Consider the following 13471-nt stretch of genomic DNA (forward strand, 5'->3'; position numbering starts at 1 on the left):
CCACCAGATTAGGATGTGACCGCCTTATGGGCGGTCAGAAACATCCCCTTTTCAATTGCGGATTGTGCTCCAGCCCCGAATAATGCCACAGCACAAGCAGCAATAGAAAAAGGGATGTTTTTAAACATCCATGCACCATGTGCCAGGCACCAAGGGGCGCCTAGCACACTGTGCATAGATGTTTGGGGGGCACCACATGTGCTCCCCTGGCCCCAAGGCGGAGTCCCGCTGGGGCCCCCAATGTCCCTTTCCATGGTACTCAATACCTACAATCTAATGCCTTCAATGGGGGAGGGAGCAAATGAGTTGCAGATAAAGGGAAGGTATGAAATTGGAATCAGCAATTAAAGGTTCCCTAGTGCAAATTTGCTAAGGGCACATAACCAGATAGCCCTCTAAATATGGACATCAAAAATTGAACCAAAGGTGCAGCAAATACTGATCACATACACAAACCAACAAACCATTCATCCTCAAATGGTCCTTGCCTGGAAAACAAGGAACCCAAAACGATGTTTATCACAACAAAAAACATTGTAATACTGTATTTTATGCGTGTTAAGATTGGCGAAGTGGCAGGCCAGCGCAAAACATGCCTTTAGTGCCAAAGACCTAACAGGTGCTGACAAAATGATCATTCTCTCTGCAGCAAAACATATTGCAGAATCTGCCAGAAATTCCAAGCAATTAAAATAAGTCTGAAAATATTGGTCAACAGTAGTCACATCTGTGGATAATGTGGCAAAAGTGTTGCATCATATGAATAACTTGACCATCTCAATTAAAGCCGGCTCAGGCCAACTCACCCCTGGCAGCGTCTTCTGTTCGTGCAGCGCGCTCTGGGCCTTGAGTGCGGATTCTCGTTCGCAGTACGTGAGGAAGGCGCAGCCTGCCAAAGGAAACAGGGAAAACATTAACAAATGTGCAAGATTAAAATGCATGTCATTGACTACAATCAACACCTTCTTTGGTGCAGAGAAATGCAACTTTCTTGATTTCCATCTGACCCTGGTTCACTTCTTGACTTCAACTATCTTCTAAAGAACTTGCAATTTTCTTCCTAATTGTACTACCCTACTGTTCAACTCTCATAGTATTTTTGTGAAGAGTTGTGTTGTGCTCCTGTCGTAGATGTGAAACATCCCTACGTTTCCAAGCCTGAATCATTAAGAAATTGTTGTGTGTTGCAGTGTCGTCTTCCAAATGTAGGAGTGACTTGCTTATGAGTTTCCAAAAGTAAGGCTGGCCAACTCATGGAAAAAAGCTGTGTGAATTATTTTCGGACATACATATGTAATGTAGGAAGCATATGTTAAAAGATGAAGAATAAACGAAAATCCTTTACTTTATTAAGTTAATCTTTTCCATTTTTCTTTCTTTTCTACTCTTCACTCCTTCATCATTCCCCTCTTCTAGGTTTAGAATTTTTCTATAATAATACAGACCTAATGCTTCAGTCTATGAGTTCTTGATCTTTTCTGTTTTGTTATTTATATGCCTTCCAAAATCATGGTATCACTGTTATTAAAACTAACACAAAATAAAGTGTTTTTGCAAATTTTAGATGAAAAAAATTCACCACAGAATAAACAATTTAATAGATTTAAAAGTGAACCGGACTTTTAGCTAAACTTTGTTTTCAAGTTGAAAATAATAAGCATGCTTCATCGTCAAGAGTAGACTTACAATGGGGAAATTAAGCCACAATGTATACATTGTTATAGAGCTGGAAAGTCTGGATTGGCTCAAAGAGAGCTTTATGGCACAAGGAAGACAACAACTGCATAAAGCGCTGACTCGTTTTACACTTATTAAGGTAGTTAAGCCTGACTGCTCTGTGCCAAACTACCAGAGGGTGAGCCCAGGTTATATATTTTTTGTGCATCTGACTTACCCTGACTAGGATAGCGCCACCTGCTTGGACCGGGTGTATACTCTGCCAACCAGAAACCTTAATTGCTAACATTTAATACTAATGCAAATCATTTACATCAGAGGTTATCTTGAAAATTTGGCCCTAGAGCCAGTGCTCCATGGTGCACACCATAATCATACAATACCTGGAGGTTTAGTGAAATGAACTGCAGTACAACCATCTTGTCGCAGTCTCTGCAACACGGCATCTACAACATGTGCTTCTTCTGCTAAAGGAAACATGTTTCCTCCCTTTCTGCGAGTCAAGGTAAGATTGGAAATTGCTGCAGGAGGAACTTGCAGCTGACAAATCAAATCCGGCTCTCTTGTAATGCCGGCGCTAAATCAGGGACTGGTAGGTCTCTGTGGAGCGCGTGAAGCTGCTCCGTTGCAGACCTTGACTAGTTGATGCAGTCCTAATTAGAGGCATCATAGTGCATTGTTAGAGTGATAAACTAGATGGTATAAAGCTCCCATAATGGCTGCAATTTCTCCTCTGCTATTGTGATTGCTGGGCCGACGGGAGGGCGCAATGTATTTCCCGCAATGCATTTTACATGTGGCCTATAATTCAGGAGTGGGAGAGTCATTGGGACCTGGGGTGCATTCAATTGTAAGTGTGGCAGCGGCAGCTTCCCCCAGAGCTCCATCAAAGGGAGGCTGAGTTTAACAAACTGAAAAGCAGATTGAATTACTGATCAGGCTGTCACAGGTTATTGTGGGGCCATGGATTACTTACATAATTGGATTTAAAATGAAATGGTAGATTTTTGATAAAAAATGATTTACTGTTGCAAGGACTATAACATTTATGCTGTTCGTGTGGTATATTTCCTTGAATATCGATCTGCCCAAATTATAGACAAAATATTGACTTCCAAAATGTAATGAATCTAATTAGAAAAAGGCAATAGATTTACTAATGTGGAGTTAAAATAGGAAAACTGTACTACTTTCCCGTGTAAACTTACCTTCACAATATGGTGGCAATCAATATTTAGGCTACAATATTTTTATTCCTGATATTTTGCCATACAACCCCTAGCCCCATAACTGGCGTGTTCCATTCTGTTTGTGGTGACACTTTCTTATGTGTTTTTGTTGTGTATTATTCATTGAGCCACAACTGGCGTTTCAGTGTAAGTTAAGCAAGGGGCCTTGAAAAAAATACATAAGCATACATGTGTTGTTATTTCAAGCAATGTTGGGTTGCCTTTGGTTTAAAATCCAAACTTGATTTCAGTGAGGTAATAGCAGTGAATCTGAAACCCATTAACTGGTTATATAGTTTAATGCAGGACAAGTGAGAAAAGGCATACACAACCATACATATGGTCCACATATCAAAGTTGTCTGAATTAATCTTCTCATAACAGGTATGTAATGACCTAGGCGTAGGCAGCTATATATATTCATCTCTGTAGTACTTGTTTATAGGGCGTAGCCTTGGGTGGGCCAGTTCACCAGCTGCACCTTCAAACATGCTTATTTTGTTTCATATATCACTTATTTTCTGCACAATATAATGTTCACGTTTACAGAACAATCTATGCATGAATTTGTGCCTCTGCAATATTCTAAGTTGGTCTATATTGCTGGTACAAAGAAGATATAAATGTTTAAAGTTCCCTCTGAGAATCTACAGTGGTGAGATTATCAATGGTCAGTTCTTTTCTTGATGTATTATAGATCAGTAAATTAGAAACAGGTTTTAAACAACATCTTGCTCTGAACTAAAAACAATTTGGAGCACAGGGATACTTTCCTATTTACAAATGTCTGAAACAAAGATTATTTATCACTCTGTAGAGATGGTATCTTGTGCTGCATTCCCAATATGACAGTGACTAAGTGGTTACACATTGATGATTTTTTGAATTGGGCAATTGAATGTTCATAATCTTTATTCAGTATTGAGAAAGAAATCAACAAAAATACATATTTCTTAATGAGAAGTGATTTTAAGAAATAGACTACAGGTTTTGGATAATAAAGGAAGATTTTGGACATTTGCCATATACATTTATTCTATGTCTAAGACATTTCATTATTTTCCTGCTGTTTTAGATAGAGATGAATTGTTCATCAGTTTGAGGCAGGAAAAAGGGATAACTGCCTGTAAAAAGTTGGTAGTTTTGCTCAATATCTGGCTTTTAGCTTGAAGAATATTCAGTCTTTATTTGTTTCTTGGCGAACATTCAATGTTTAGCTTCATTTCAACAAATATATTAAGGTATGGAGAAGATATGGACATGAAAAAATATTTTTGCTGCCTGTACTATCCACTTATTTTCTACCTTCGGATATGCCATTTAGATTGAGTCAATTAGAAATTTCCATAATATTAGCAGTAATATTAATTTTCTAAAAAGTTCATTGCTTTAAAATATTATGTTTCTTTAATAGTAAAATTGTTTATTTCTAGGTCAGTTTATGAAGTGTAATTATGCCTTATAGTAACCTTGCACATAAGATAGTACTTATGCTGCATATTTTCCCTGCTAACCTATCACAGCACTACTTTAAATTATTTCAGCTTTAGTGCGAGTTCAGTGTAATGTCTCCACAATAAGCTCCTTAGGTATCTTTACTGAAGAATACTGTTGAAGTGTTTGCAATATGTTAAGTGTATCCCCTATGTTTTTTATGTTGTTAACACTGGGACAAACACCACCTTGCCTCAAATATTTATCAAGAAATCACTGCCTCCTATATGCAAATGATCTTGTGATACTTGATCAAACGGAGCTCGGCTCCAAAGGAAATTAAATGTTTTTAGAGAATACTGGAAAGCAAAGTTTTTAGTTGTAAATATGGATAAAACAAAGATATTATGCTTTGGGAAAATAGATAACAATTTTAGTTGGTTTTTACAACATTATTTTTGTCTTTACTGTTTATTAATTGATTTGTGGTAACTTTTAAAAACTTTTCTTATGAATTAGTTTGAAGAAATATTAGTATTACTTTTACTATATTGCTAACATATACTATGGTAGAAATAATAACCTAGAGAAGTTTTCAACATTACAACAATGATTTTTTAGTGTGTATTGTAGATAATTAAGTTATTTACAATATTTTTATGATCAATTATTCATGCAAATTAGCAGTTAATATTGATACAGCTAATTTCAGCAATATGTACTAAAAGCAGAAGCCAAAAGGCATATCATTCTGTGTTAATAAGAACAATTGATATATTTCTACATTTTCTCTACTTTGATAATGCTTGGTTGTCTAAAGCATTTCCAGAGCCAATATCCCTGCAATTAGAAGCCAGTTTCAGATATGTTAGCACTATGTCCAGAAGATGCCTGCCACAAATATCATGAAAGGTGAAATTCTGTTCACAATCAATCCTACTCTATAACCCTTCGGTTGGTTTGCTTGAAGAATAGTTAAGATCATTTAGCTGGAAATATTTTGGCCACATGCATATGCTTTAATAACTATAATTTGTAGTCAGGATTATGAATCAATTGCATCCAAGTAGCATTTGATAAACCTCGGTGCATTGAGAATGTACATTTCTAGTCAATGCTTTCTTTGTGTAATTTTATATCTTTGGAAATGAATAATAATAATTTATGACATGCCTGCATTCTGTAAAAATAACTTTTCAATAGCTTTGGCGATTTTTAATTACATTTAATTTTTTTTAATTGGTATTTAAGCTATTGGATATATGTTTTCTGTTTTGGTAGTGGTAGATCTCCTGAAATTAGGCACGTAGTTAGTATAAATATGACCTTTCTGGTAGTAGATTTTCAGACTAATATCCATTTAGCAGTTGATGAGAAACAATTGCCTGCTTTATAACTATGAATAACTATGCGGCATTGAACAACTACAAAGTCAGAATTGCTTATAGTGGGGTATGGATTTGAATTTTGATCTAATTAGGTATGTGTTTCATGCATTTTCAAGGCTATTAAAGGGCATATGTACAAGCCCCTATCACCACGGGAACGTCACTTTTTGCGACATTACATTGGCGAAAGGGACCTTTCCTTTTGTACACGGCAGCGTTAAGACATTTTGTAACTTTCATGTGTGCTTCATGTGAACTTTGTACTTTGCTGCTAGCTCTTCATGTGGCAGCACACATGAAAGTTACAAAATGGCATTTTAGAATTGTTGATGTGCAGGAAGGGACACCTTTCTATACATAACTAACCCTCCGCTGCACACAGACACCCTTGCACTCTTGTGCAAGGGTGCCTGCGTTGGCGCTAAGTTGACTTAGCGCCATCGCAGGGGGAAATGCAGGGCTGCACCCCATTCTTGTAAATATGATGCAGCCATGCGTTTCCGAAGTGGCTGAGCTTGTCGTTAAGCCAAGAGGCTAATGACACGCTCTACCACTTCATTGTACATATCCCCCTAAGATTTCCTACTTGGGTGTTATTACAAAAACCGTCATGTAATATGAGCAATCCAGTAATCAGGTGATCTTCAATATCATTTATCTGTAGCAATTTTGCAACAAATGCTCAGATTCAAAGAAAAGAAAGTCAGATCTGGATCAGAACAATAACAGAGGAAAGAGCATAGTACATAACAGCGCTTGATGGCTCTCATCTCCAAGATTCAGAAATCTTACACCGATATGTCTGATCACTCTGCATTGGTGCTGCATGTGTCAAAACTGGAGTAAAACACAGCTGTTTCCCCATTTGATGAGATATAACTACAGAGGAGCTGCAATTCCCTGATTATTTTTGTTAAACTCAAAATATCCTATTTTCAACAAAAGCAGAGACCTATCACAGACAGTACTTATCCTAGCCTCTAGCAAATTAAAAAAAACAATATTTAAAGGTACTATTGTATATGTAGAGCATAAAATGCTTGAAGGATGAGGACATACTTTCAATCCAAATATTAAAGCAATTAGGCTTTTCACTACAATACATTACATGTATCTAAAAAAAGTTAAAAAAGTACAAACACATTCCTTCAACAAAATTACTGGTTATGTATTATAACTCTATACAGCTGCCCAGAGAGTGCCAGTTTGGTACAACATAAAAGTCGACATTCAGGGATAGATAGGCTCAAAGACAGCTACTGTCAACCCTTTGATAATTAATTATCTCTTAAAATAGAGATTTAATGCCACAAATGGCTATCCTTGTTTACTTCACTTTTCTCTAATGCCTATCTTCAACTCCAAAAGCAAAGAAAGAGAAAGTGCACTAAACCAGAGGTGCTGTCATTCCCTCATTTATTTCCATTGACTTTTACTAGCTACTGGTACCAGTGACACTCAATAGAAATAAACAACACTCTTTTCAGTATTAAAACATATACAATAATATGCACACATATTCACAAGTGTATATGTCATAAGAAGATGTGTGGTTATCAATTGTAATTCAAATTTACTTGTATAGAACCAGTCCCAAATAGCAAGGGTTAACCTCACCATTAAGATTACAGGAGCTATTTAAATCTCCAGAAATGTAAATAGAAATGTAAGTTTCCGAATAACCACCATTATCAAACAAGTCATGACCACCAGAGGACAGTGATATAAATGCCTCCATGAAGGATTATCTATTCTTATAGCAGAATGTTAGTCTGGAATTATAGCTTGCTAACTACAAATTACTTTGTAGTCTTTCGTTTGCTGATAAATCCAGTATCTGGAATTGAACATGAGACTCACTAAAGAAGTTTAATGTTCCTAATCATCAATATGTACTGTTTTGACAACATAACATAAAAGTCTATTGAGTTACTCTAATATCTAAGTAATATATTTCCCTTCTTGTGAGAGACACATTTACTTTTCAGAAATGTACTACTTTATGCTTTCCACCTCTTATTGCAAGCCTGCATTGATTGTATTGATTGTTTAACAGTGACATATCAAAGATAAACGAGCAAATGTCAGGATTTGCTCTGAAATACTTTTAACATTACACTTGAGAAGACTGATTCCTATGAGAAGAATGGAAGACCTTTGAATCATTCACACGAGGGAACAGAGTTACACATCTAAAAATTAGCAGTTTGTGTGAAGGAGTATTTCTTGTGAGTTGAAACTGAGGTGTCAGATTAAAATCAACTTCCTCAAAATCACAGTTGATAACCCATATGGGTGAGCCAGTTAGCAGTGCATACTATAGTAAGAAGACCAAGATCACTTTAAAACAATAGTTACAATGTATATGAATTGAAAAATCTATTGAGGAGTTTGCTTTTACCTTCTCCATAAAGTAGTAAAAGCATGGCATGTCACTAGAATGGATACAATTCCATCTAACTTCTATGAGGTATTCAGCCACCTTTTGTAGGAATTGTTTACAGGAAATTGCATGTTTTTTGTGAGGAAGAAGCTGCCAAGAGGGACATTTGTCAGTTAGAAGTCTATATTTGACCCCCATTCAGGGATGGGGATCTCTCCTAACATCATGTGTCCAAAAACTGAATTTCCAATTTTGACCAATTAGGTACATTTAGCTTTCTCAAATGAAGATTTTCCTGCTAGCAACCATGTCTTTGCTAAAATCTGTGTTATAATATCATTAATAACACTATATATTTTCTTTATCTATGGGAGACAATGAATGATTGAGTAGATATGTTTGAGTACATGCCTATATGAGAATTGCCTAGCCATTAGCACAGAACCTCCTGTCTGTATATTTTTCAATGCCTCACTGTTCCCTCACTATCCACTTGTAACATAGACCTGGCGGTATTCATTTTATTGAAATTCCTCTGTCACCTTGCAGTGGATTCCCTCATTCATACCACATATAATCAATATGTAATTCATGTTTCTTTGTATGCCATCCATATTGTTTGCCTGTGCTTAAAATCCTATTATGGGTATCACATTTATCTCCCAGTTCTCTCATGGCTTTTAAACTCAATACTTTTACATTGTGTGGTTTTGACAAAACAAGAATGCTTCAAAGTAAGAAATATTTTTTAAAACATTGTATATAATCACACCTAAAAGTAGTAAATCACTCCTTTGATAATTGTTGTCACCTTGAAAGGGAAGCTTTTTAAACTCAAAGAACCAAGTAAAAAATCAAGCTGGCATAGTCAAAATTATTTAAAGAAACAACAGAAACAGAGACTTAGGGGACTATTCTTAAAAGGTCAGAAATCTGCGTATCATAGATTGTCTCCTAAAATTTTGACTTTGATTCGTCTCTTAAAGGTTCACTAAAATTGCAACATGTACATATTGAAATCAATGCAAATTGCTAATTTATATGCATTCTCCCTCTGACCTTTACTTCAATCTAGCTTATTTTCTTTTATAAGACATATATGTGTTTTGAGTGTATCAACAAGCATGCGGACCTCATTACATTTGATTGTACCATGAAGGGATAATCACACTTGATTGCTCCTCCACTGGGCTCACACAGGTGATCTTATCACTGAGTTTAATCACAATACTAGTTGTTTTTTTTCTGAGTAGTAAGTGGTATGTGTAGGCAGAAAAATTGACAAATGTTGATTAACTGAATTGAGGATTTAGCGGTTGCGGTCAAAAATGTATCTTTATGTACACTTGGGTCCAATATAGGTGCTCAAAATGTTTTATAAATCAGGCTGTTGGTATTTATACCCGTCTTTCCTACAGCATTTCTTCACAAAGAAGGCAGGTTCAATACAAATGCCCATGGGCAGAGTCACAAGAAACATGGCCTGATTTGTGTAGTATTTTTAGGGGTGTAAGTAGGACTTATGCAAGTTGTCAGTCATGAGGTACCCCATTATAAGCTCCCCAACCCAGCATCCACTTGTCCATTATAAATCTGGACAGGGTACCCAGTATTAAAATTGTAATAGGAACTCCCTGATACCTGTTTTAAACCACTATATCTGCACATTTTGTTTCTCTTTTTTCATTGTGTGTTTTATTGTCTTCCCCCTCCGTATTGCTCCACCACCTGCGTTGGTCTGCGTGGAGGTGTGCTAGCAGCCCTATGATGAAGCATGGCACAGCTTGCTGTGAGTGAGGGCAGTTTTAATCACTCCTATGTGCTTCCCCCACATCCACTGTCTACTATCGGAATGTATTGTCCCTCTTCTGGAAGTGATTAAAATAATGAGGTGCACACAACCATAACACATATATGATTCAACAATCTAAAAATTGCAGTAGTAGGCTTGCCATGTCCAAGACTATTATGTGTGAAAGAGTAAGCAAACCATTAATACATAGCATTCCGAATTGACATTTGGAAGGGATGCTCTAAACATACCACTTTCAAATTTGATATTCACAAAAAATCGATGTAGCCGTCACAAACCCTGTGATTTATCAAACCATAGCTTTGCAAGCGGTAAATGGCTTTTTATATTTTGCCCTAAATTGCTTCCAAGCTCAGATTATCTATGTGGACAGTCATGAGCTTCTAGTATTACAATCCAACACTTTGCAGAACAACTATGGTTCTGTCAATAAGCTTTAGCGTAGGTAGCACTGAAAGTGTCAGACAATGACCGATCAGACCATTAATTTTTGTGTGCAGGAAGATTAGTATTTATGTTGAAAATAGTATTTTTCTCAATGATTCATTTGAGTCAGGAAAAATAAAAAGAGGACAATTTTCTTACCACGATCCCATTGGTACACTAGCAGTTAGTATATTAGCATTTTGCATGGTTAAGAAAATATATTGAAATTTCAAATGTAAATGAAAATCAGGCGCTTTACAGAGTAAGGTACTCAATGACTTTTAATAGGCCTGGATGAAATTTCTTTTACACTGGCAGAATCTTGTATAACTTCAGTATTTTTGTGTTACACTTGTTATGTGAAATTCACCAAATTAGGCTGTTTTGTCACAATTTCAAAATTACGCTTCATTCACAGAAAAGAGTTTGATGAGCTCACAGGAACAATGCGAATAATCAAAACATGAGTGCCTGCTTTTTGTGGCAGTTGTATTTTTTATTCTGTTTGTTTGGGAAAAATGTGCCTTTGTGCAAAAAAATAGTGCTAAGTGCGGTTTTGCATTTCACCTAATTGTGTGTAGTTTTTTTTTATAATTTTGCTGAAAGTTAGTGGAGTTAAGCAAATGCAAATTATGCAGATTTCACACATCACTACTTCTTGGAGCCTTGCACAGTCATACACATGGCTACTCAGAGACAGGCACATACAGTCACAAAGAAAAACCCACGGATAGACCTAATTAGTGCATTGAGTACATTACAATGTTTCCCAACCTTTGCTCCCAACACACTATAGCATGTCTTCTCTTTTATCTCCCTTTTTAACTCTAAAATCCTTTCCTGCTCTTCCTTTCACCCCAGCCCGCCCCTGGGAGTTGCCACGTGGATCAGGGCAGACATAGCAATACCCATTACAAACATAAAATGTACATTAGTAACCTCCAAAGTGACTATGGTTGCTACTTCAATGAACATTTGTATACCCTCCAGGGCACTGCATTTAGAGCGAATTAATACAAATGAGCCTTACCGTGTAAGGTTGGTCTACATGCCCTGCCTATAGGAAAACAATCTCTCACTGAGAAGGCCTAAATGAAATGAATATTAATCATAATATCTTTGTGAGCTCATTATCTGCTCCTAGCACTGCAGGTCAGTGTAATTGTTTCTGTGAAATGGGGGAATTGGAAATACTCGACAATATGGCATATTGAATTTTGGTTCATCATGACTTTAATATTTGAAAGTGCAATAACTTCACACCTAATGGCCTTCCCAGGGCTGTTAACTCCATAAATCCCCACAGAATGGGTCTGGATCACTGAAGGATTGAAGGGGCTTGAGATACATCATATGCAAGTGTTCGTCCTTGGCCTGGGCTATTTTATCTCTGAATCACCTTTAGTGAAATGTTTAAATGAGAAACAAGCAACAAAAGATGGAAAGGGCGTAGAAAATTACCATCTTTTTCAAGATGTCCCTCCAAACGTTTGCCCTATCTGCTTTGCTTCATTTAGAACTCTGTGTACTTTACCCATGTCAATCAGTAGTAAAGTATCTGGGCTCCCTCTACAATATGACAACATTTGCTGAACACAGATAGGCACATTTTCCTATCTAGTAAGGCATAATATAAGGTACAAAAATACACCCATGGCCTGGAAAATCAAACACCACATGTGGACAGCACCACCTATTGTGCCATCCACTACACTGGGAGTGAATACAATACTTCAGGGCTACCCTTGGCAGCAATGTGAATCCTGCTGCAGAGTCCTGTCAAAATCACCCTTTTGATGGGTAGGAAAACCTGATTTCAAATATTAAATAAGTAATTTATACAAACACCTTTTTGCTCATGAGGTGCCTAATATATAAGAGTAGAACATGCGTTACATTAAAATGGCCTGTTCTCCAGTGACTATGCCCAATTGGCATTGGTATTTGTCAGCCTGTAACTGGCACATAGGAAAAGTCAATGTATATATAATACACTTTAATCTATAAGGTTTGACCTGTGCCATCTACAGACACCATGTAAAAACTTCTTTTCATATACAAAAATCTAATCTAATGGTTATGTTGGATTTTTATTCAATATATTAGAAATGTAACTTAAAAGAAGTTACCATTTACTTTAGCTTTCAGAAGGTTTGATTTAAATGGAATTCCTGGTTGGTTGAGGTACGCACCCGGGCAAAGCATGGACCACCACTCTACTCAGGGTAAGCTAGATACACACTAAAAGATAACATGTGCTCAACCTCTAATAGATTGGCCCAGAGCAGTCAGTCTTATCTAAGGAGGCAATTTGTAAAGTATTTTTGTAAAATAGGTGTAAAGTATTTTTACAATACACACACAACGTAACACAATTAATACACCACTTAAAGACTTCAAACAGGTTAAGAAAAATAGAGAACATTTATCACAGTAAAATAAGACCCAAAAACACAAAAATCCAATCAATAGAAGTCAAAATATGAATTTTTAAAGATGAAATGCAAAAACAGTACTTAGAAGTTCCTAACTGTCCAAAGGTTACTTGAGGTCACGAGGGACCTCAAGTTCAAAGTTCAAGCCAACCGCGATGGAGGGCAGGCCGGCTACAGAACTCACAGAGGGCCTGCTTAGAAAGTACCTTGGATGGAGCACAGTGGCAATGCAGAGGGCACAACGTGTCAATCTTTCCCATAGAGTCAGGTCGCTGCATCGTCGTTGAGCTTCGCTGAGATGCAGGCAATGCGTCATTGTCGAGCTGGGCCACACAGGCTGTAGAACCACTGTTGTTGAACAGCCTATACATCATTGTCGAAGGGCAATGTGTTGATTCTGATTGGCACAAAGGTGACTATGTATCAGTTTTGTAGAAAAACAGCTGCAGAACTCACTTTCTGAGACCCAGAACTGCAGAGGGCACTTCATTCAATGGTAGGACTCAGAGATGACAGGGTCCAGCAGCACCAGCAGAATTGCAGGAAGTCCTTTGTGCCCCTACGACTTCAGAAAACAGGAGGGAAACCAGCAAAACTTTAGAGATCACTTGGAAGGAAGGCAGAGTCCAGCTCGCCTTCAGCTGAGTCAGGGAGCAGCAGGGAGCAAGTAGCAGGACAACATGCAG

At 37.1% G+C, this 13471-nt stretch overlaps 1 protein-coding gene across 12 annotated transcripts in view; it reads right to left on the reverse strand.

Moving 5' to 3' along the window:
- CELF4 (CUGBP Elav-like family member 4) overlaps nucleotides 1–13471 on the reverse strand; it is a 1334281-nt gene that overhangs the window by 1111771 nt on the left and 209039 nt on the right. For all 12 annotated transcript variants that reach the window (XM_086960321.1, XM_086960314.1, XM_086960320.1 and 9 more), the window contains exon 2: nucleotides 807–889. In XM_086960321.1, coding sequence (XP_086816447.1) covers nucleotides 807–889 — 83 coding nt within the window. The remainder of the gene's footprint in view (nucleotides 1–806; nucleotides 890–13471) is intronic.

Source organism: Lissotriton vulgaris, chromosome 3_1 (assembly GCF_964263255.1).
Source record: "Lissotriton vulgaris chromosome 3_1, aLisVul1.2, whole genome shotgun sequence".
Lineage (NCBI taxonomy): Eukaryota > Metazoa > Chordata > Amphibia > Caudata > Salamandridae > Lissotriton > Lissotriton vulgaris.